This window comes from Cordyceps javanica, chromosome 1 (assembly GCF_051103115.1).
Source record: "Cordyceps javanica chromosome 1, complete sequence".
Classification (NCBI taxonomy): Eukaryota; Fungi; Ascomycota; class Sordariomycetes; order Hypocreales; family Cordycipitaceae; genus Cordyceps; species Cordyceps javanica.
The window spans coordinates 6165554-6186197 of NC_139295.1; the positions used below are offsets into that span (position 1 = coordinate 6165554).

General features: G+C 53.8%; 9 protein-coding genes across 9 annotated transcripts; 5 read left to right on the top strand and 4 right to left on the bottom strand.

Moving 5' to 3' along the window:
• Positions 1–931: 931 nt before the first annotated feature.
• On the top strand, positions 932–2682 carry V2A60_001853 (proline--tRNA ligase; the record flags this gene model as incomplete). The annotated part of the gene is made up of 2 exons (XM_083253208.1): positions 932–1365; positions 1440–2682. 2 exons carry the CDS (start codon positions 932–934, stop codon positions 2680–2682), a joined length of 1677 nt encoding a protein of 558 aa, XP_083109334.1.
• A 342-nt stretch (positions 2683–3024) lies between these two features.
• Positions 3025–4269, bottom strand: V2A60_001854 (uncharacterized protein; the record flags this gene model as incomplete). Its single annotated transcript, XM_083253209.1, has 1 exon — positions 3025–4269. The coding sequence occupies one exon, from the start codon at positions 4267–4269 to the stop codon at positions 3025–3027; it is 1245 nt and encodes a 414-aa protein (XP_083109335.1).
• Positions 4270–8560: 4291 nt separating this feature from the next.
• V2A60_001855 (Zn(II)2Cys6 transcription factor domain-containing protein) lies at positions 8561–9566 on the top strand (the record flags this gene model as incomplete). Its single annotated transcript, XM_083253210.1, has 1 exon — positions 8561–9566. A coding segment is annotated over one exon (1006 nt), but the record flags the coding sequence as incomplete, so codon positions are not given.
• A 520-nt stretch (positions 9567–10086) lies between these two features.
• Positions 10087–10937, top strand: V2A60_001856 (DNA replication protein PSF2; the record flags this gene model as incomplete). Its single annotated transcript, XM_083253211.1, has 2 exons — positions 10087–10200; positions 10290–10937. The coding sequence occupies 2 exons, from the start codon at positions 10087–10089 to the stop codon at positions 10935–10937; spliced, it is 762 nt and encodes a 253-aa protein (XP_083109337.1).
• A 99-nt stretch (positions 10938–11036) lies between these two features.
• Positions 11037–11522, bottom strand: V2A60_001857 (uncharacterized protein; the record flags this gene model as incomplete). The annotated part of the gene is made up of 1 exon (XM_083253212.1): positions 11037–11522. The coding sequence occupies one exon, from the start codon at positions 11520–11522 to the stop codon at positions 11037–11039; it is 486 nt and encodes a 161-aa protein (XP_083109338.1).
• Positions 11523–12077: 555 nt separating this feature from the next.
• V2A60_001858 (uncharacterized protein) lies at positions 12078–12692 on the bottom strand (the record flags this gene model as incomplete). Its single annotated transcript, XM_083253213.1, has 1 exon — positions 12078–12692. One exon carries the CDS (start codon positions 12690–12692, stop codon positions 12078–12080), a length of 615 nt encoding a protein of 204 aa, XP_083109339.1.
• Positions 12693–13906: 1214 nt separating this feature from the next.
• On the bottom strand, positions 13907–14962 carry V2A60_001859 (NADP-dependent oxidoreductase; the record flags this gene model as incomplete). Its single annotated transcript, XM_083253214.1, has 1 exon — positions 13907–14962. The coding sequence occupies one exon, from the start codon at positions 14960–14962 to the stop codon at positions 13907–13909; it is 1056 nt and encodes a 351-aa protein (XP_083109340.1).
• A 549-nt stretch (positions 14963–15511) lies between these two features.
• V2A60_001860 (cupin domain-containing protein) lies at positions 15512–16064 on the top strand (the record flags this gene model as incomplete). Its single annotated transcript, XM_083253215.1, has 2 exons — positions 15512–15552; positions 15686–16064. 2 exons carry the CDS (start codon positions 15512–15514, stop codon positions 16062–16064), a joined length of 420 nt encoding a protein of 139 aa, XP_083109341.1.
• Positions 16065–18913: 2849 nt separating this feature from the next.
• V2A60_001861 (putative aminopeptidase) lies at positions 18914–20335 on the top strand (the record flags this gene model as incomplete). Its single annotated transcript, XM_083253216.1, has 3 exons — positions 18914–19096; positions 19275–20015; positions 20069–20335. 3 exons carry the CDS (start codon positions 18914–18916, stop codon positions 20333–20335), a joined length of 1191 nt encoding a protein of 396 aa, XP_083109342.1.
• Positions 20336–20644: the final 309 nt, after the last annotated feature.

Below are 20644 nucleotides of genomic sequence, written 5' to 3' on the forward strand. Positions count from 1 at the left end.
TGGGGTGGGGGGCGGTAAGAGAGACTTTAGGGGACGGTAGAACAACTGGTACAGGGCAGTTGGACAGTGGTGAGTAGGTGCCTAACTTTCGGTGCCTATAGGTAAGGCCCTCAGGTACCTGAGTACCTGAGTACCTTAGTACCAAGCTGGGAGGTGTGTCGAGATACCTGGGCGAGCTCCAGAGACCTTCAGCATGCTTGAGCTTGCTTCAGCGTGTTGCTGTGTGCGCTGCGTGCCTGTGTCGGTGCTGGTATCAGTAAGTACTGCCGGTACCCGGTGTCGCTAGGTTGTCGGTGTTGGCCCGGACAGCCCTTCCGAGCCTCGGGATAGGTACCTACCTACCTACCTAGGTACCTACAGAGCTACGGGACTAAGTAACCAGGCAACCAGGTAAGTAAGTACCTACGTTGGAACTTATCGACGTAAGTGATCCTCAGGTGGCTTTTAAATGCTTACTTAGGCCTCGATGCTGTTTCTTCGCAGCTTCGGCGCCACCCATTGAACTTTTTTTTTTTTGGCTGCGTCGACCGGCCGCTCTTTGCTGATTGGCTAGGTCTGCCCTAATCAGAAATTTAGTCTGGCTTGCCCCTCCGACCTCCGAACTCAGGCGCTGGTGGGCGCGGGGCAGGGTCTCGTCCCTCGTCTCCCCCTCCACCACCAAGAAAAGAATAGCCTGCCGCTCTCGTGGTCACACCCCGAACGAATCTTGTCAACCTCGCCCACCCTCCCCGTCTCGCTTCCTCGCAGTGACTCAGACGACTACAGACGCCTTCTCGCCCTCAGGTTGACACAGAGTCGGGCGAGTCTTGCTAGTGGAACAAATAATTACCCATCGTCCGCACATTCAAGTACCCCGCCCTCCAAAAGACAAACCCTCTAACATCCTCTCCAAGCTCCACCAACCGTACCCGTTTGCCTCATTTCCGCCACAATGGAAGGCGTCGTCGAGCAGTCCAAGAGCGCCTTGAAGAAGGCTGAGAAGCAGGCCAAGATGGCTGCTGAAAAGGCTGCAAAGGCTGCTAAGAACGCCGCCAAGCAGGCCAATCTCCCCGTCCTCGGTGGCAAGAAGACGGACGATATCATCGGAATCACAGTCAGCAAGGCCGAAAACTTTCCGCAATGGTATCAGGAGGTTGTCCTCAAGGCCGAAATGGTCGAGTACTACCAGGAAATCTCTGGCTTCTTTGTTCTCCGTCCCATCTCCATGTACATCTGGAGCTCTCTCCGCAAGTGGTTCCAGGAGCGCATTGAGAAGCTCGGTGTTGAGGAGGCCAGCTTCCCTATGTTCCTCTCTGCCAAGTCTCTGGAAAAAGAAAAGGACCACGTTGAGGGTTTCGCTCCCGAACTGGCCTGGGTCACCAAGGCGTACGCATTTACAACGAACCCCCATGCCCTCTGGCGCAACCAAATGACCATGCTGACATCTCTCTTTCGCGCAGTGGTGACAAGGATCTCGAGGTCCCAGTCGCTGTCCGTCCTACCTCCGAAGCCGTCATGTACCCCTACTACGCCAAGTGGATTCGAAGCTACCGCGACCTTCCCCTGCGACTGAACCAATGGAACTCTGTTGTCCGATGGGAGGCCAAGCAGACAACTCCTTTCCTGCGCACTCGTGAATTCCTGTGGCAGGAGGGCCACACGGCACACCTGACCGAGGAGCTTGCTGGCGTTGAGGTCCTTCAGATCCTCGACTACTATGCAGGCATATACGAGGAGCTTCTTGCCGTCCCTGTTGTGAAGGGCCGCAAGACTGAGAACGAAAAATTCGCTGGTGGATACTACACCACCACCGTCGAAGGCTATATCCCTTCCAACGGTCGTGGTATCCAGGGTGCCACTTCTCACTGCCTGGGTCAGAACTTCAGTAAGATGTTTGACATCACTGTTGAGGACCCCGCCAACAAAGGATCCAAGATTCACGTTTGGCAGAACTCTTGGGGCTTGTCTACCCGTGTCATTGGTGTCATGGTCATGGTTCACGGTGATGACAAGGGCCTCGTGCTCCCCCCTCGCATCGCTAAGCTCCAGACAGTCCTGATCCCCGTCGGCATCACCAAGAGCACGACTCCTGAAGCTCGCAAGCAGCACGAGGAGCAGCTCCTCGACATTGAAGATACCCTGAAGAAGGCAGGTGTACGCGTCGAGGTCGACACTCGTGATGGCTACACTCCTGCTTGGAAATTCAACGACTGGGAGCTCAAGGGTGTGCCCCTGCGTATTGAATTTGGTCCCAAGGACGCCGCCAACAAGGTAGTCTCCTTTGCCCGCCGCGATACTGGAGAGAAGGGGACTGTTGCTCTCGATGAGATCGGTACCAAGATCCCTGAACTTTTGGAGACGGTCCAGAAGGACATGTACAACAAGGCTGAGACTTCTTTCCGTGAGCATCGCCTGAAGATTACCAACTGGGACGAGGTTCTTCCCGCCCTCGACAACAAGAACGTTGTTCTCATCCCCTTTTGCGGAGGTCGCAAGTGTGAGGACCGCATCAAGGAGCTTACCACTCGCGTGGATGAGCAGCCTGATGTTCCCGAGGGCCAAAAGGCTCCCACGATGGGCATGAAGTCACTTTGCATTCCATTTGAGCAGCCCGAAGGTCTTGTTGCGGGTGAGACCGAGTGCTTGAACCCTGAATGCAAAGACAAGGCCGACAAGTGGACCATGTTTGGCCGCAGCTACTAAGAATTCCGGGGCTGTATTTCAAGAAGAGAAAAAGCAATGAGGGTGTATGGAATTGATGTTTAAATTTTGGCAGGTATATTGGATGCGAAGCATATTGGAGCTGACGCGGGCATAAGCACTTGAACATGTATTTGCGGCGTTTGCTTGATGAATTCTTTCTTTGCCGGCATTAGACTTGATGGTCACGATAGAGTGTGGTAAAAAAATACATATGAATTGATGAGAACATGATTCTTTTTGGGGGTTGTAGTCTTAATTCCATGATACTATGAAACAACTTGAGGTCTCTGATCTGTGCATCGTCTAAGTGCATACATTGCGTGAGTCGTCTACATTGCATCATCAACACCACTCGAACTTTTCGTTGGCAACCCATTCCACAGTCTCGACAGAGCCGGCACCGAACCACCGCAGGCTGGCGAGGTTGCTCGTGTCGCGCTCCACGACCTTGCCCTGGAGCTGCGGCAGCCTCTCGCGGAAGACGGCGAGCACCCGAGCCGACGGATTCCACAGCTCGATGCTCCGGCAGTCGGCGTCTGCGGCCTCGCGCCGCGCCACGGCCGTGATGCCCTCGAGCGCCGCCGCGAGCTCCTCGTCGCTGATGGCGGCCTCGTCCTCGACGACGAGCCGCAAAAAGTGCAGGACCGTCACCACCGGGTGGCCGTCGGCGCCGCCGTAGCGCGACCGCGTCCACAGGCCCCAGACGCGGCGCCGCTCGCCGCCGCCCTCACCACCCGGAGGTGGCGTGTACAGCGCGCCGCGGACGCTGTGCTCCCGGCCGAGGAAGTGCCGCAGCATGTGGTCCTCGCGGCGATACTGCCAGCGCAGCGTGTCGAGGTCCGGCAGGATGGCCGCGCGGATTTTGGGGGAATCAACGCCGCGGCCGCCGCGGCCGCCACCGCCGGTGCCGTCTGGGAGAGGCTTGGCGAGCTGCGCGCGGAGGAGCGCCTCGTCGCGCGCAGCCAGCGCCGGGAGGTCTCCGTCGCGCAGCTCGGTGATGGCCGCGCGCGGCGGAGCTGTCCCAGACGGTGCGGCGGCGGCGGTGGCGGCGGTCGTCGTGACGGGAAGCTCGAGGTGCACGTTGCCCATGGGCATCCACTGGTACTTGGCGTAGAACTCGGGCCCAATGTCGGAGAAGAGCACCGAAAAGGCGGCGGCGCCGGGCGCGACCCGCTCCTGCCGGGCGAGCTCCTCACCGAGAAGCGCCATCATGCGGCCGGCGTACCCGCGGGAGCGGCACGCCGGTTCCGTGAAGACGCTGGCCACGCCGTGGGCCGTGACGTCGGTAACGGTGCCGTCCGGACCGGCGACGACGGCGCGCTTTCGGAGCGTCTCGCAGCCCGAGAGGAGGGGCCGCGCGCCGCCGTCCGCGGCCGAGTCGGTGGTGGTGAGGACCCAGGGCGTCAGGCCGCCGTCCCGGGCGAGGGCCGTGGTGAGCAGGTCCTCCTCGCGCGCAAAGTACTGCTCCAGCGTGAGGCCGGGGCCCCAGGAGGGGTGGGTGGCGCGCCAGGCCTGGCGGTGCTCCTCGGGGGTTGCGACGGCGAGCACAACCGAGGGGCTGTTGACGTCGGGGAGGGCTGATGTCATGGTGGAGGGGAGTAGCTGCTGCAGCGGTCGCCAGAAAAGAAGATGGGGTTTGAACTCTTCAGTCAGAGGGATATATCAACGTATCATATATACATATATTGAAACGGACGAAATTCAATCGGAATCGCTGGTGCCTACCAATGGGTTTGCAATATGACTAAACAAGAAGATAGACTTATTCTACTAGCAAAGGGCGCGCCGTTGCAGAGAATCTCAGCAAGCATTCTGGCTCCGCTTGGCCTCGCCGATGACCTCTTCGGACAGCACTGCGTTTTCAATACGTCATGAGTCACAAATCTCGCTATTTTATAAATGAACAAGGTTATTCATGAGTTGCTCAACGGCCGCCTGGAAACTGCAGCGAATTGAGCCTTCTTGTTGCGCCACAGCCGTCATGGTACTCTTCCCCTTCCGTCACTGGGTTCCTCAACCTAGAATAACCACTCTTGCGTGAGAATGCTTCTGCGCGCTCCATACTAGCTAATGCTTACAGCTATGGCTTGTCTACCACCTCGTGAATAATTTCTGTTTGCCCAAAATGAAAATATGTTAATCTGCCTTGTGGCGGGTTTCTGGCCCGGCCGAGATGCCAAAACAGGCCGACCGGTTCGGCACGCCCTCCGAAAACATGGACCCCACCACGGCGAGCTCAATGAGGCATGGAGATGTGAAAAATAACATGGCATTATTCATTGATAAAAAATTCTTGCTGTGAGAAATTAGCGATAAAAATCAATGCATGTAGGCTTTTATGCTAGTTGGTAATTTGTGATGCCGTCCGCGGACGCCGTAGTGGTATCGCTTCTTTCTGTCAGAACACAGTCCACTTACACGCAGTTTGCGGCCTCGATATTTTTGTGAGTCGCTGATTCTCTGTGCTTCGTTCAACGTGTTTGTAAATGCGTGATTGTGGCTACCGGGTCAATCGCCCAGCCGTCACCCACATGCTTTATAAACCTTGCAGTGCCTACATTTGCGTTGTTGGACATGGTGAATCTTGAATCCTGTGGTGGCCGTGACTACACCGACAAACGGCTTTCATGTCAAAGGCCATACTCACTCTCTCCACTTGCTGATTTGGGGAAAAGGTTAAAAACTTCTTCGCCCAACGTTGTTCAGAAAGGGCAAGAACCCTGCGGCGTAGACCCTGCGGCCCAGAAGGGGTCTGGTCTCGGACTGAATCCGACTAGTCCGTCTCTCGCAAGTTCAGCCAACCCTTGATCAAAGAGGAGGGGGCGTGAAGGTAGAGTTACGCTGCGGAGTTGGCAAAGATTAGAAAACGGCAACAGCGAAAACATCAGACGCCCAGTACAGATTAGACCGAGTCAGCTACCAACGCCCGGCCGAGAGAAGCCCCGACATTGCCAAGACTACGACGGCTGTTGGATTGCCACGGTAAACAAGCTCATAGCTAGGCAGAATCGGCAAAAGACCACAACCACGCAAAGCAGAAGGGACCAAGGCTGATGGGGCATCGCCGAACAGCATCGCTAGTCTCGGTGGCTATTGGTGAGCTGAGTCTAGGCTCTGGACCCTGTAACTATGGGATGGACTTGAAAGGAACCTCACATGTTACAAGAGAAGTGGGTGCGACAACAGGCTGCACTACCCATACCACGCTTCGATAGGGGGGTACTTGTGTAGGAAAACTGCTCGGTCCATCGAAGCCTAGAACCTCGCGGTTTCCGTCTGAACGTACTTTAGCGCCAACCGTTGTCTAGAGGTGGACTGACGCGCAAAAGTCTTTTTTTTTTCCGGCAAATCATATCGTAGAAACCATCCTCTGCCAGGGTAATGTAGGTAGGGCTGGGCGCATCTCAGCATCGACCACGTATCGATATTCGAAGAGCGTTGTATTTTCCGATTCGATCAAGTGGCATATTGCATACCTCGTCGATGCAGAGTCGATACCTTGGCAAACCACCCATCGTTTCCTCGCAACACGCGGCGCAAGTTGAACCCACCCCCAAACCCCATCGGCGTCGGTGCTCGACGGACCTCCGGCCGATCTGAACCCACCTAGCCGGGGTGACGGAACCCACCTCGAACCCTACGGCAGCGGCGGGGCGGAGAGGTGATCGTAGCAAGGATTATTTCGGGGGACGCACCCTCAGCTCACATGTTGATTCCTCTTCTGCCGCAGTACATTGATTTCTCCTTCTTGTTCTCGGCTTGATTCGAGCAAGGCAGTGGGGAAGCTTGACAACAGCGGCCCCTTCTGCCGCAGTTCGGCTTCATTTCCGCCAATGAGATGTGCGGCCTCGTTCTTCCTTTTCTTCTTCTTCTTCTTTTCGTTCAACAGACTGCTGTCCAGCTTTCTGCTAAAGTAGACCAGATTTGGTTCATCTGGCTTCGTCTTCTTCTTCGCCCGCTTTCACCCCCCCCTTCCCTCCTCCCAAAGCCCTGGCCAAGCCCTGTTTCTCTGCACGCCTCGCCTATAAGAGGGATCGTGCATTGCGCCGCCCGTCCTGTTGCGTCCACCGCCCTGCCAATTCCAGTCCACGATTGACGAGCTGAGAGCGAAACATGTCACTCTAAATAGGCTAGCCTGCAAGCCGTCTCCCCTCATCGTAATCTGCATGTTAGCCAGAGCGGTGCGCAGAAACTTCCGTTCTAGGCAGCGATTTCGCGTGATTTCGTCGCAACTCTCGTCATGACGGCGAACAAAAGATTGTTGAAAAACGAAAAAAAAAAAAAAAATCATTGAAACTAAAGCACTTGGATGGATCAAGACAAAAGCGTCCTCGCCGCCCTGGTGGGGAGAGTCTGAGAGCGAGGGCCGCGGCTGCACTTGAGCTTTGGCCAAGTCGACAAGGCTTCTTCCTCGCGGCGCAAGTTACAGCCTCCAGCTTTTGTGGAATGGGACCTACAAGACTTGAAAATTGAGATTTGTGTTGAACATTTTTAGTCTCTTGCCGGCCAAGCCACACGATGACTGTTCTGAGTCGACTCTGCGCAGGAGAGTACTGCGCCGGGGGCAGATGTGAGCAGCTTATAGAGAACAGTATAGATTGGCTACACGCTCTTCCAGCCCTCCAGTTCCAATTTCGGATTCAGACTTTGGTGAGCGGTTCAAAGTAATATCATAGGGCTGATGTAGACTACTCGTGGCATTCCGGACCCTTGTGGGGGATCATTTTACCCAAGCTTGCCGTAGCACTGAGACAGGATATGTAACGAGATACAGTATAGCGACAACCGAGCTTGCATACATGGACCCTTGAATTCTTGTTCTTTTTTTCACTCCCCAGGGCGGCCCAGCTTCAGCCGAAATGGTGGTACCGGCCGCCCCCTCACACCCTCACACCCTCTACTTGCCGCCAGCCCTGTTGTTTGCGTTCTATTATTCATTTCCCACGCTGTGGACTATTCCCACACCAGATGATTAGCGTGCGGATCACGGTAGTCAGAGCCAAAAGTCCGCAGATAGCCTATTGCCAAGGACTCGGGCGGGAGTGAAGTCTACCCTCCTCTTCACCTCGTTTGTTCGGTAGCAGCACCGGCGGGGCGCTGCGAGATATGGCAGCCATGACGTCTGACAGCGTTGACCTTTCTTTCCCTTTCGTGGCTCGTCAATTTTGATCGAGTGACTCAGTCTTGCTCATGAAACTTCGCGCCATTACCAGGTCGTGCTACACTATACCGCCAATGGGTCCCCTTTCCAGATACCGCTTTTCCGTTCTGGCATCACCCGCTCCTCAGCCTCTTCACCTTTATGGGCTTACAGTACAAGACCGATGGCTCGGCTTTCGGGTCCTACGGGTGCCTCTGCCTAGTGCCGGCACACACCGGTAGAGTGGCCGAAAGTATATATTAAGCTGTTGCCTGCTTCCCGTTTTGAAACTGAAACTGAGTATCAATCGCACCACGGAATATGCAACTCTGGGAGACATACTGCCAAGAAGGGATTCAACGAGATCAAAGAAAGCACTTTGAAACATTAATCAGTTACTACTCTGCATGGCTTCTGTCGAAAAGGAACGCCTTTGTCTCCCGACTGGAGTTGTTCCCAGGTAGGTAGCCGCTTCGTCCGAAAGCCTAATCCACACATGGCTAACCAGTATCCAAGTAAACCATTCCAAGGGCTTCTGATGACCAGTTTTTCTATAACAGAGCGCCCCAAAAACAGACGCGCCAGGTATCCAAAGGTTCGCACAGGATGCGTTTCTTGTAAGTGATGAGCTCGTGCCCCGAAAACCTACTTGCCAGGCTTGCTAACACTAGTACAGGCAAGTATGTTTCAGCTTTCCATCTATTCCATGACTAGGAGCATTCCATTAACAGATCACAGGAAGCGCCATGTCAAATGCGACGAGGCAAAGCCAAGCTGTAACCGCTGTCTCAAGTGGTCTGGTATTTGTGGCGGTTATGAACCTCCATTTCGGAAGCCCTGTTCCCCCAATCCGACCGCTACCGCCCAGAAAAAGATCAAGTCCACACAAACACGCCATAGCAAGAGCCGGGAACCCCCAATTCTGGACGAAAGTGCCCTTTCCCTCTCGATCGCTGGTAGTGAGCCGGCCACACCGACGCTTCTGAACGCCTACCAACCCGACGACTGCTTCCCATGGCGGAACGCGAGGCCCAGTAGTAGTGACACCAGCTTTGATAGTAGTGATGTACCAGGGACTCACAGCCCTGATACTACTACCATTGATGCGACAATTGGGATAGGTATTCTTGATGCAACATTCTGGACAGACATCGTGCCCCGCCTGGTGCGAGAGAACCTCGCAGTCCGCTACGCCAACATGGCTGTACATATGTTAATCCTTTCAAAACAGCAAACACCTGTTCTTCAAGACTTTCCGGGATTTGGGACCGATCATTACAGTCTCGCACTGGCGCACTACGGGCTCGCACTCAAACAGATGCGAAACTCGAGCGAAATGTGCGGCGGTACTCGTGCCGCTATACTCTGCTCGATGCTCTTTGCCATCTTTGAAGCGTTGAACGGTGATAGAGAAGCTGCTGAATCACACCTCCTTTGCGGACAACACATGCTCGACGAGCTGCAGCGGCTGCTCCCGGGCGGCATCCCTGCCACGAGCGCGGGTTGCCTCCGCAAGGAATTGCGAAATATTGTACAGTACATCTCGGTCCAGGTACGCAATGGAGGGGCGACATGCTGGAAAGGCGAGTACGACGAGACCTGCGCAGAGTATCTGGAGGAGTTTGTCGCGGACGAGCGGCACGACTCATCACCTGGCCACCCTGTGCCCGAAAGCTATGCTCCAGTGGCTTGGCCGGATTATTACGATACTCCAGAGATTCGATTGGAAGAAATCCTATTCTAAGCAGTTCGGATCGTACAATGGTAGGAGGGAAGGGCGTTGGTTTTCTTGGCGTCCTTGGTATGGACCGGATGAAGTCAGATGATACAGCTGGATAGTGAGGCAAATCAGGCTTTATGTTTTACGCTGGGTAGAGTGATTAAATGGATTTATTCTAGATTTGAGTGCGTAAACCAAACTTTTGGGCTTGATATTTACCCTTTATCCCCGATGTTTGCTACAGTATGAGAATGTTGGGGAGTGTCTGAGAACAGTCTCTCTCGCAACGAGTTGTCGGACAGATATGACCCTAGGAAATTCTGCTCTGGGTGCTTTCTGCATAATATTGGAAGTTACAAATCCCACCGAATTTTGATTTTTTTCTCTTGCGGCTCTGTTGCGCGGTGTAAGAGAAAGGTGACCTCAAACAAATGCCACACCCACTTGGTGGTCGCGCGGCCTACAGTAGAGGGGCATTTTTTGGCGTCCGACAAATTCGCTACCCACGCTTGCGCTTCAACAACATCATACTGCACCAGGTAAAATGGCGCTCCCTTTGCCAAACGCCCTGGTGCCAAACGAGGTGGCTTTCTTGTGCGAGATGGAGCTCATCACAGTCGTGCCGCGCCAACGGCTTGACAGCATCGAGCTGCTAGGAGTATGTGCGCCCCCCCCGCGTCACGACCCCTCCATCATCGCATCGCGAAAATGGTGCTGTGCTAATCGTTTGGTTCCCCCGCGAGGTAGGGTCCTACGCCATCCCTCCGCCCGCCGAGACGAAGCAACATACCCGTATGGCTCGCCATCCTGCTGAAGAAGCAGCGCCGCGCCAACATTGTCGCCCCGGCCTGGCTGCACCCAGAGTCCCTGCGCGACATCATCAGGCACGAGACCACCGTTGACACGACCGGCTGGGCGCCGCCGCCGCCGCCGCCCGTCCGCGCCGACTCGCGCGGCAACGCGCGACGCATCAACGGCGACGATCCGGACGAGACGGTGCTGTCGCCACCTTTCCTACCGTCCTGCACGGCCGACGCGCCGTCCGGCGCGCTCCCGTACCACTGGTACGAGCTCGCCGAGATGCTGCTCACGCACGCCGGCGACGACGTGCCCTCGGCCTCGGAAGTCCGCTCGCTGCTGCGCGACCTGCAAGAGGTGCGCAGCGCCAAGATGCGCGCGAGCACGGCGCAGCTCGAGGGCGGCGTGGACGGCGTCATGAGCCTGCGCGGCGTGGGGGCCATGGAGCTCGCCGAGGCCAGGGGCTTCGTGACGGCCCTCGTGGAGGGGACCAGGAAGCTGGGCGCGAGCGCCGAGGCGACGCGTAGAGAGGAGGAGGAGGAGCGCGGCGGTGATGATGCCGACGACGACGGCAGCGATGACGACATGGGCTTGTAAAACGGCGCTAAAGCAAGATCACACGATAGACTACGACGCGATGACTCAAGAGAACTATGTGATACATTCGGAAGGGCTATACGAAGCGATATTCTGCATTCAAAAGTCGGTGTACAATTTTGGCAGCATGCTTAGCAGAATGGCAAGCGGTCGTACACGCCTTTTCGTGTCCCCTCCCACCAAGTTTTCGCCACTTTGACCCAAGCTTTCCCGATATAAGGTCTCCAGGACCCTCACTGACGAGCTGCGAGAATCGTCTCCACCCCAACTGGTGACTTTTGATGTGTTCGACTTGGTCCTGGTCATGCGGATAATGATTCTGGGCCGACACGACGCGTTCTTCGGCCCTCGAGCGACTTGCGGCCGCAGGATGATTTTGATTCGGCGCACCTTTCTAAACACCTGATCGAAAGGCAAGTTTTCCGGGTCTTCTGGCAACGCGTCTCTCGGCAGCCCCTTGTCGTCGAGGCCCCTCATGAGCGGCGCCGCTCCTGCGAGCCTAGAGCGCATCCGAGTCTGGCGAATAGACTTGGCCGAGCCCGGTTTGCGGCGGCTGTGGGATCTGGGACCGTTTGATGATGACATTCTGTGTGTTGAGAGGTATTTTTGAGTGGTGTTGGGATTGATGGTTCTTTCAAGCAGATGGATGGATGCGTCTCGAGGGGTCTTGAAACTGTTTGCGGTGCAGGAAATTTGATGCTCTAACAAGACAGGCAGAGGGAAAAGATGCATTAACAGCGGCGCACTTATTTTATAGAGGGCAAAAGAAATGACATACCTTGACAGTATCTTATGAATGGTTGGTTGGCTTTGTAGTGTCGATGTGAAAGATGGAGAGGCGATGCAGATTTTCCTGAGAAGGTACAGATGGTCGGGCCGCTTTGTCGATGACGAACGTACACAAAGGGTACATAAAGCCTTCTTTTGGCTAATAGTCGCTACCAATATTCATTGATAGGATACATTTAGCTCGTACATATCCTTTGATGACCAATCACTCTCTTGTTCCTGTTGCACTGCCTGGGGGGCTAGCTTGCACAGGTACAAAGATGGTAGTGACCTTTTATCATCAAAGAAACCATACTACCGTCAGACTATCGGCCTGTACTCTCTCTGTCACTTTGCTCCGCAAGGCTTATTTCAGTTGCCACTCCATAAATCCTTAAAATTGCAAATGTCCCCAAAGCGTTGACTCCTGCCATATGTCTTTTGCCAGTACCCGATGCTCAGCTCCGCCCGCTTGTCCGCACCGCAGCGTCGGTCCATCCACGCAGCTGCCTCATGTATCTCGAGCTTGGAGCAGCGCTGGATGTTGGAGAAGAAGTTGTGCATGTTGTCCCAGTTGCAGACGTACCAGATCATGTCGTTGTAGAGGGCAAAGGCCATGGCGTCTTTGTGGAGGTACGTGGCCATCTCGCACCAGTTGCCGAGCATGGCCATGGCCTTTGTCTGGTCGTCGGCGCGAGTAAAGTCGGAGAGGGTGATGTTTTCGAGGCGTCTGTCGTCCAGCAGGCAGTCGACGTCGTGCCCTCCCACGGGCAGCGGGACCACGCCGTTGAACTTGATCGCCGTGATGTTGACGTCGTGGGGAATGTCAAAGTACGTCCACGAGGCAATCTGACCCTTGGTGCCGGGCGCCCAGTCGATCTCGTAGACGCCGTCGGGGAGGTCGTCGGGGACGGTGAGGGCATGGAGGAGAAGGGGGCAGGCGAGCAGGGCAACAGTGGCCGCGAGAATGCGGAAGCGAGGAAGCATGATAAGTTTGGAAATGGTAGAAAGGAGTATGAAAGGTGAAATTCTACAAATGAGAGGAGAAAGACATTCGAGATGTAGAAAATGGCAGGGCTGAGGAGGTGCTGGCTGTAGCGGTCATTATATTTGCTGTACAATACATCTGTACTTTTCCTTTAAAAAATGAAAATACTGATATAGCGGCACTAAGACGTCTTAATCTTCATTAAGGGTCTTTTTAGAGCGAACACTATTATCATCAAGCTTCTGAAGCGCCACCCTAGCGGCCGCCATCACGGCCAGTGGCGACAAGCCTCTCTCTTCGATGAATTTCTGAAAAGCTACTGGCATCTAGAAGGCCTGGACCGATGACAGAAAACTTTGTTGATCCTCATTCGGAAAGCTAAAAAAGATATGCTAGCGGATCATTTGCCAAATTTTCTGTGCATTAAAGACATCCACGCCCTACTCCTTCCACCGATTTCCTCATTTCATTAAGCATCGACGTGCTTCACCCTGCTCCTCCATCTGTTCACTTGAATCGACCTATTGAAAAAAAACGTATCAAAATGAAGGCTGCGGCGATTTTGTTCTCTGCCTTGGCGGCCGTTGCCGTCGCCTCTCCATTCAACCTTACCAGTCTGCGGAAGAATGACACTGCGCCTGCCGCTGCGAACGGCACTACGCCCATCACGCTCACACCCCCCTATTGCATTCGGAATTGCAACCTCGACGAATCCATAAAGAACAGTACCACGGGAAGATTCATTTCAGATGCCCTGTTCCGCTGCAGGTCTCGTCAGGGCATCGCCAGGCTAGCGAGATACTGCGTTGCCACAAATTTATGTGGTGGACACAGCTTTTGGGGTATGACTCGCTTGCCAATAATAGAATTTTGAGATATTTCACTTGAAGAGAACCTACTAACACATACGTAGATAAGGTTGCTCCCGGCTATGACAAAATCTGCTACATCAACACGTCGACACCTGATCAGTAGTGCCGTCGATGCTTGCAACCAAACCGATTGCACGTCGTGGCGGAAGACGCAGCATTCTCTCGGTTTAATTTTGAAGGGCTACTGATAATCAAGACTATAACTTTTCATAGTTTTCTTTTAGAAAAACGATTCAGTTGCAGAAAATTGCACTCGCCTTCATTGATTCAAGATAATATGGAGGATCGCCAGGATTCTTGCCTGAAACAACAAGAACAGCCTGAACAGCGTGAAAGACCAATTATTCCTGGTCGACAAACTGTGATACTTTGATAACGACCTTTCCCTTGGCAGTCTTGTTCTCTACTTTGTCAAAGGCAATTTGAAAGTCGTGAAGATCCACGGCACTATCCACCTTTGTAACACATTTACCGTCCTCCATCAGTTTCGCAATCAGTGCGAGCTGACTTCCGTTTGGCTCCACGAGGAACCATTTCGAGGCAGACAGAGCCTTATTTACAGATGCTGGCTTGTTCTGGGCAGGGTCGCTGGCAACGCTGAGCAAGAAGCCGCCCTCCTTCACCACATGCCAGCAGGCAGACAGCGTGACGCCGCCCACGCAATCCAAAACGGCATACACGGCTCGCTTGTCGGGGTCCTGCGCCGCCCAGTCAACCAAATCAGTCTCGCGATAGTCTACAATCTCTGTGGCTCCGAGCCGCCTGACGTATTCGGCCGACGACCCGCCCGTGTACGCCACGATGGCGCCAGCACCCGCGAGAGCGGCGAGCTGGACCGCCCACGAGCCGACCACGCCCGCGGCGCCGGTAACGAGGATCCGGACGCGGGAGTTGCTCTGCCGCGCGGCCTCATCGCCCAGCACGGCGCGATGGTCCAGGATGCCCTGGTCAAAGACGCCCTGCCAAGCCGTCAGGGCGCTCAGCGGCGTGGCGCCGGCCTCGACCCAGCCCAGGCTGGCGGGCTTGTGCGCCAGCTGCGACGTGCGAGCGACCGAGTACTGCCGGAGGTTGCCCGTCATGGCCGGCTTGAGGCGGAAGAAGACGTGGTCGCCCTCCTTGAAGACCCGTTGCTGGTTGTTGGGCGCGGCTGCGTCCTGTTGGGGCGGCGGCGGCGGCGGTGCCTGGACGATGACGCCGGCGGCCTCGGTGCACGGGACCCTCTCGCGGTTGGGGTCGAAGAGGGATGGGAAGTTTTCTTCCCAGTGAAGCTCGCCGAGACATGGTGAGGCGGTGTAAATGCGAATCAGGCAATCTTCGGCATGTACGAGCTCCGGCAGTGGGCCGTCCTCGAGAACAAGGTTGACGGACTTGGGGTCCGGTTGGTGGACCACTTTCATTGTTGAGGGTAGAGGGGACATGCCGAAAATGGGTTGAGAGATAGACGAGGCCACTAGAGTTGAGTAAAGTTGAAAAAAAGAATGCAATCTGAATAGCTAGTAGTAAGTTTCAGTTGGAATGATGGGCAAGTAGGGTAGATCGGTTCCAATCAGGGCAGCAAAGTAGGAGCTTTTATGCAAAGCAAGACAAGTCCATCGTCATGTCTCTACAGCCGCAAATACGCCACAAAAAAAAGATCCCGATTACCTTTTCCGGACGCGTGGGTTGCTGCACCACGGCCCGCGGCGGGGTAAGCATCGGGTCAACGGCAGGGGAGCCCGTATCGATAGGGTATGCGGGTATTCGGCGACCGGCCGGATGTTGAGCCCCACGCGGTGCCCGGAGAGCAGAAGGTGATGCAACTTGTATTCCGTTGCTGATTGTATATATAGAGCTGATGAAAGCCAAAGTCAAATTCATTCTAATCATTCAGAAATCACCAAAAAACACAAAGACAATAACAACAATACCACCATCACTTTTCGACCCTTTTTTTTTTCACTTACAAAATGGTTTTCACTATCCCCGAACTTCCCAAGTACGAGCGCGGGTAAGTACCACACTCGAAACGAGAGCGCCCTGGCTCGCTTTTTATCCTACTGCGAGAGCAGATTGGAGCACATTTGAGAAGATTACAGAACGCAGGCTAACCACTAGCCCCTGTGCCCCCCGTGTCCGCGCAGCCGCCCGCTGCCGTCCGTCGAGGTTGCCTACCACTACAAGCTGCCCAACTGCCCCGGAAAGTCGTCGATTGGCATCCTCGTCAGCTTCCCGCCCAACGCGGCCACGCCCCCGCACAAGCACGCGGGCGCGTCCGTGTCGGTGCTGGTGCTCGAGGGCACCGTCATCAACAAGATGAACGACGAGGAGACCAAGGTGCTGACCAAGGGCGAGAGCTTCTTCGAGGCGCCCTGCTGCCACCACAAGGTCAGCAACAACTACAGCACCACCGAGCCGGCCAAGCTGCTGGCCACCATGGTCGTCGACGACGAGGTCGTGGACAAGGGCGGCTACGGCGCCCTCACGGTGATTGACGAGGAGTTTGCGGATGTGAAGCTCTAAAATGTAAAGCGCTCGACCCCAGAGTTGCTCAGCAGAGCCGCTTTAAACTAGGTAGCATGGTATGAATCGCTAGAGGTTTTATATGGCAATTGAGAATGCCTTGTTTAAAAAGACTCTGATGGAGATGGGCTCATTGTGACACGCTTTGGTATTTTCCTTTAAACTACCCGCAACCTAGTCTACGTTTTAGTAACTAGATGATTTCCACGGGGGGCATCCTAATGATAGCTCTTTAATTCGTTGTATGAAAGGAAAATTTTCACATTCGATCAACTTGGCTCATCAGAACTGCTATGCCGCAGGATTGAATCTCGCGTTGTGACTTGTATCTTGTCTGGCTTTATGTTGAGAAATGTGGACGAATGCGCAAGGGAGCCTTCCATGACAGAGGCAAACCTCTCGCTACATGACCGAGACTTTGGCACTTGATTAATATCAACGTGTGTGGATCTGACCGGGAAGAATCTTTCAATTCAGAAGCCTGCGTTTTTTGTGCATAAAAGTCGTCATTCTCCCGTTGCCCCTTCAAGGACGTTTCCCGCTAGTCTTTGGTCACCTAGAGGCACGCAGAAGAAAACCAGTTGCGGTGGGCAGGCATCACTGCTGTTGTTGAATCTCGTTCTTCTCGAGAACCACATAATCCTATTTCGTGTCTACTCTAGCCAACCGTTCCACATTATCCGCATTTCTCTCCGACAAAGAACCAACTCAATCGGCGCACCGTACGCCGCCAAGCTCCCTCACAAGGGTTCAGTCTCTTGTGGGGTGCTCATAACCTAAGCTTTGATAACGTGTTGGAGAGTTGGGGACGGTTGGCACTTCAGGCTCGGCAATACGGCATTTATAGCACTTGCCAGGCACTCGTTCGTCAAGCGTAACCGAGCTCCATGCCTCGGGGTAGCAAGGTTTCTTCCTTTTCATGGCCGGATCGCAGCACACTAACTCGTCAGTGGCGCCATGGGAACAATCCGAGTATAGACTCTTCTCGCGAGTGCACATCTTGCTATCGAGTGTTAGCATCAATCTAGGCACACTAGTTAGGTCTCTTAGTACTGTACCTCTGAATTCTTTTAAGTGATTCGACCGTAAAATAGGCGTGCCGAGTAGAAGTGATGATGGATACTGCACTGGATGATCTATGAGGTAGAAGGGTTCGGTAAGGTTGCAGAGATGAGGAGTTGGGTAAAGTATCGTGTCAGGCCTAACGGTCCCTGCTCTATTTATACGGCTCTCTTCTGCAGTTTTGAAGGGGTGAATAGACGATAAGTGATGGTACATCACTCAAATGTGTCCGTGGTACACCCACGACTTCTTTGTTACGTGTTGACCGAAGAAGTTGTTCAATACGATACGACAACCCAAAACAATCGAACAATGGCGGCCGGCCGAACAAAACGTGTCTGGTATACACTGTACACCATCGGAGCCCCATGAAAAGCTATGACTTGACGAAGCCTGGCTTTGAATGATGGGTTGGACGATGGACACATTTCCGTAGGACAAAAGCCCCAGGTTCTAAGCAGCGTGGGTTGTGGAGCGTATCACTACAATTGGAAACAGGATACCCTGAAGGCAATGGGCCATGACAGGATTCCAGACCGCAGATTTGCCAAGTTGTACTTGACGGGTGATGATTGGGACTGCCAACACACTCGTTGTGATCACAGGTACTAGACGATGTCTTTACGACGTCCTTTGCGTGTACTGAACCCTTGCTCCCCAAGGCTTGACAAGACTGGGCAAAAAAACCAAACCTTGACATAACAAAAGATGGAATAAAAAAAGTTGCCATCCCGACTTGAGGACCAGAAGTTTGCCAGCTTGGTTATGGACTACCAACTACAACATGGTAGATTATTGAAGCTGGCCGATTCAAGTCACAGTACCTAGTGGATGACTGTTAGCGCCAACATCGCATTTCTAACGAAGCAGCAGGCCGCCTGGCCCCCGTCTGCATGGTGATTATCGTGGGGGCGGTGGTTCCGCTACAGGGACTGACATAACACTACCTTGCCAAAGAGGGCCGCTCAAATGTGTGGCCCATGGATTTTGAATCTTTTTAGACAAAGGAGTAGTTTACCAACCACCTTGTGCAAAGGCGGGTGGGTGCGTGGCACAAGTATAAGTAGGTACAGAATGGCTAATTAATCAATGGTTGCTTGCCCACATTATCTTTGCAGGGGGACACTGCTCAGTGATATTACCATCTGTACAGAGCACGACAAGAACCTACAACTCCTTACGCGAGAGGGGGGGTTTTTTCTGACATGCCCCAAAAAAAAAACGAAATTTCTACTGACATATTTTTGGACTTTTTTGACATGTCGACAGGGTCAAGGGCAATTCTGACATATTTTTGGTCTTTTTTGAGATGCCCCCTGATAGGGCCAGGCCATGTCTACGGGCGTAAAAATATGTCAGTACGGAGTACTCCGTACTGGGTAAAGAATCTCGTCGCCTTCAACAAGGCAGATGCTAGAGCCCGAGTCCATACCTTGTTCGAGGAGCCACTAATAAAGCCCTGCATCATCTGCCAACTGCTTCATGTGCCACACACCCACTCTGCCACTTTCTCGAATCAATCCAGTGGGGACAGTGTTGGCATTTGGTAATTACTTAGCATCTTGTTTGTTACCTTATTCATTCACGGGATGACAGGGTGGGTACCATTATTAGTGTGATTTTCATAATCTGATCAAGCAAAAGGTACCAACCCCATGCTAGCCACTCAGCCCCACTTCAGCGTGACATCTCCGCACGTCATCGCCTCGTCTCGTTTCATCTTCTCCAACTACCACGTTTAACAGCACATCCAACAACAACAACAACTACGACAACAACCCGCAAAGATGAAGTTCTCAACGGCCTCTCTGCTGGCCGCCTGCGTTCCCGCCGTGGCTGCGCGCTACGTCGAAAAACAGTCCACCGCCGATGACCACGTCGTTCTGTACCCCAACCAAAAGTTCCTCATCGAGACGGCGCCCGGCAAGCAGCAATGGGTGACCGAGGAGGATAAATGGGAACTTCGCCGCGTAAGCCAGCCCTCTCGGCCCTCGAACTTGTTAACAGCTTGGCAAAATCTCCTGTCCATAGACTTTGCTTGTGCCTTTTGCTCGAGTCATCATTATTCCCTCCATTGTTGCTGGCCGCTTGCCCCAGTCCCGCGACACGTCGCCAGACAGCCATAGGCTAACTTGCTTGACAATATAGAATGGCCAAAACTTTATGGATATTACCGACACCCGCGACCTCGGCGCCTCCAAAATTGGCACAAGGGCTGTCGTCCAGTTTCCTAAAAAGGTTACCCAGCAAAAGGCCGTCGGCAAGCTCGCCAAGACCCTCTCCAAGAGCGAGTTGCAGAAGAACCTCGAGAAGCTCACCAGCTACCACACCCGGTACTATCAATCCCAAACCGGTCTCGAGTCCTCCGACTGGGTCCTCGCCAAAGTCAACAGCATCATCAAGGAGGCCGGCGCCGACAAGACCGTCTTCGCCGAGAGCTTCCCCCACACCTGGAAGCAGCACTCCGTCATTGCCACCATTCCCGGTCGCACCAACAACACCATCGTGATTGGCGCCCACCAGGACTCCACAAACCTCTGGCTGCCATCCATCCTCGCCGCTCCCGGTGCCGACGACGATGGCAGTGGTACCGTGACCATTTTGGAGGCTTTCCGCACCATTCTCCAGTCTCAAGACATTGTCGACGGCAAAGCCCACAACACGATCGAGTTTCACTGGTACAGCGCCGAAGAGGCCGGTCTGCTCGGAAGCCAGGCAATTTTTAGCGAGTATGAGAAGGGTGGCCGTGTCGTCAAGGCCATGCTCCAGCAGGACATGACCGGCTACGTCCAAGGCACCATCGAGGCCGGCAAGCCTGAAAGCGTCGGCGTTATCATGGACTTTGTTGACCCTGGCCTGACAAAGTTTATCAAGGTCGTCATTGAGGAGGTGCGTCGTTGCTCTTTTCAGGTCAAGTGTGTCTTTACTAACATTATAAACAGTATTGCGATATCCCCTGGGTCGAGACCAAGTGCGGCTATGCCTGCTCCGATCACGCCTCGGCCTCCAAGGCCGGCTACCCTTCGGCCTTTGTTATCGAGTCTGCTTTCGAGGACTCTGACCCCCATATTCACTCAACCAATGACCTGATTAAGTACCTGTCCTTTGACCACATGCTGCAGCACGCCAAGATGACGCTCGGCTTGGCCTATGAGCTGGGCACCTACGACTTTGACAAGAACGCCGGCCTTGACTCTCCCGAGCTGTAAATTACGACCAACTCTGGCATTCTTTGTTTTCATTTTGCAGCCAATACGACAGCGTCATGTTTCGATTTTCGGGATTGCATTAGACGAAACAATTTGACACATTCTTGATTGTTTCCACATTTATACAATGATTCTTGCCTTGTGATGAGCTTAAGCACTTGCACTCCAACCTGAAATGCCTCTTTTGTAAGAAAAAAAGAAGAAAGAAAAAACATAAAACGCCTCCGCACCTCTTCTTTTCCATGCTAATAATAATGAGATGCCATGCTTTTCCGATTCCCAGTTGCGCCTCCGTTTCCAAAATGTTGC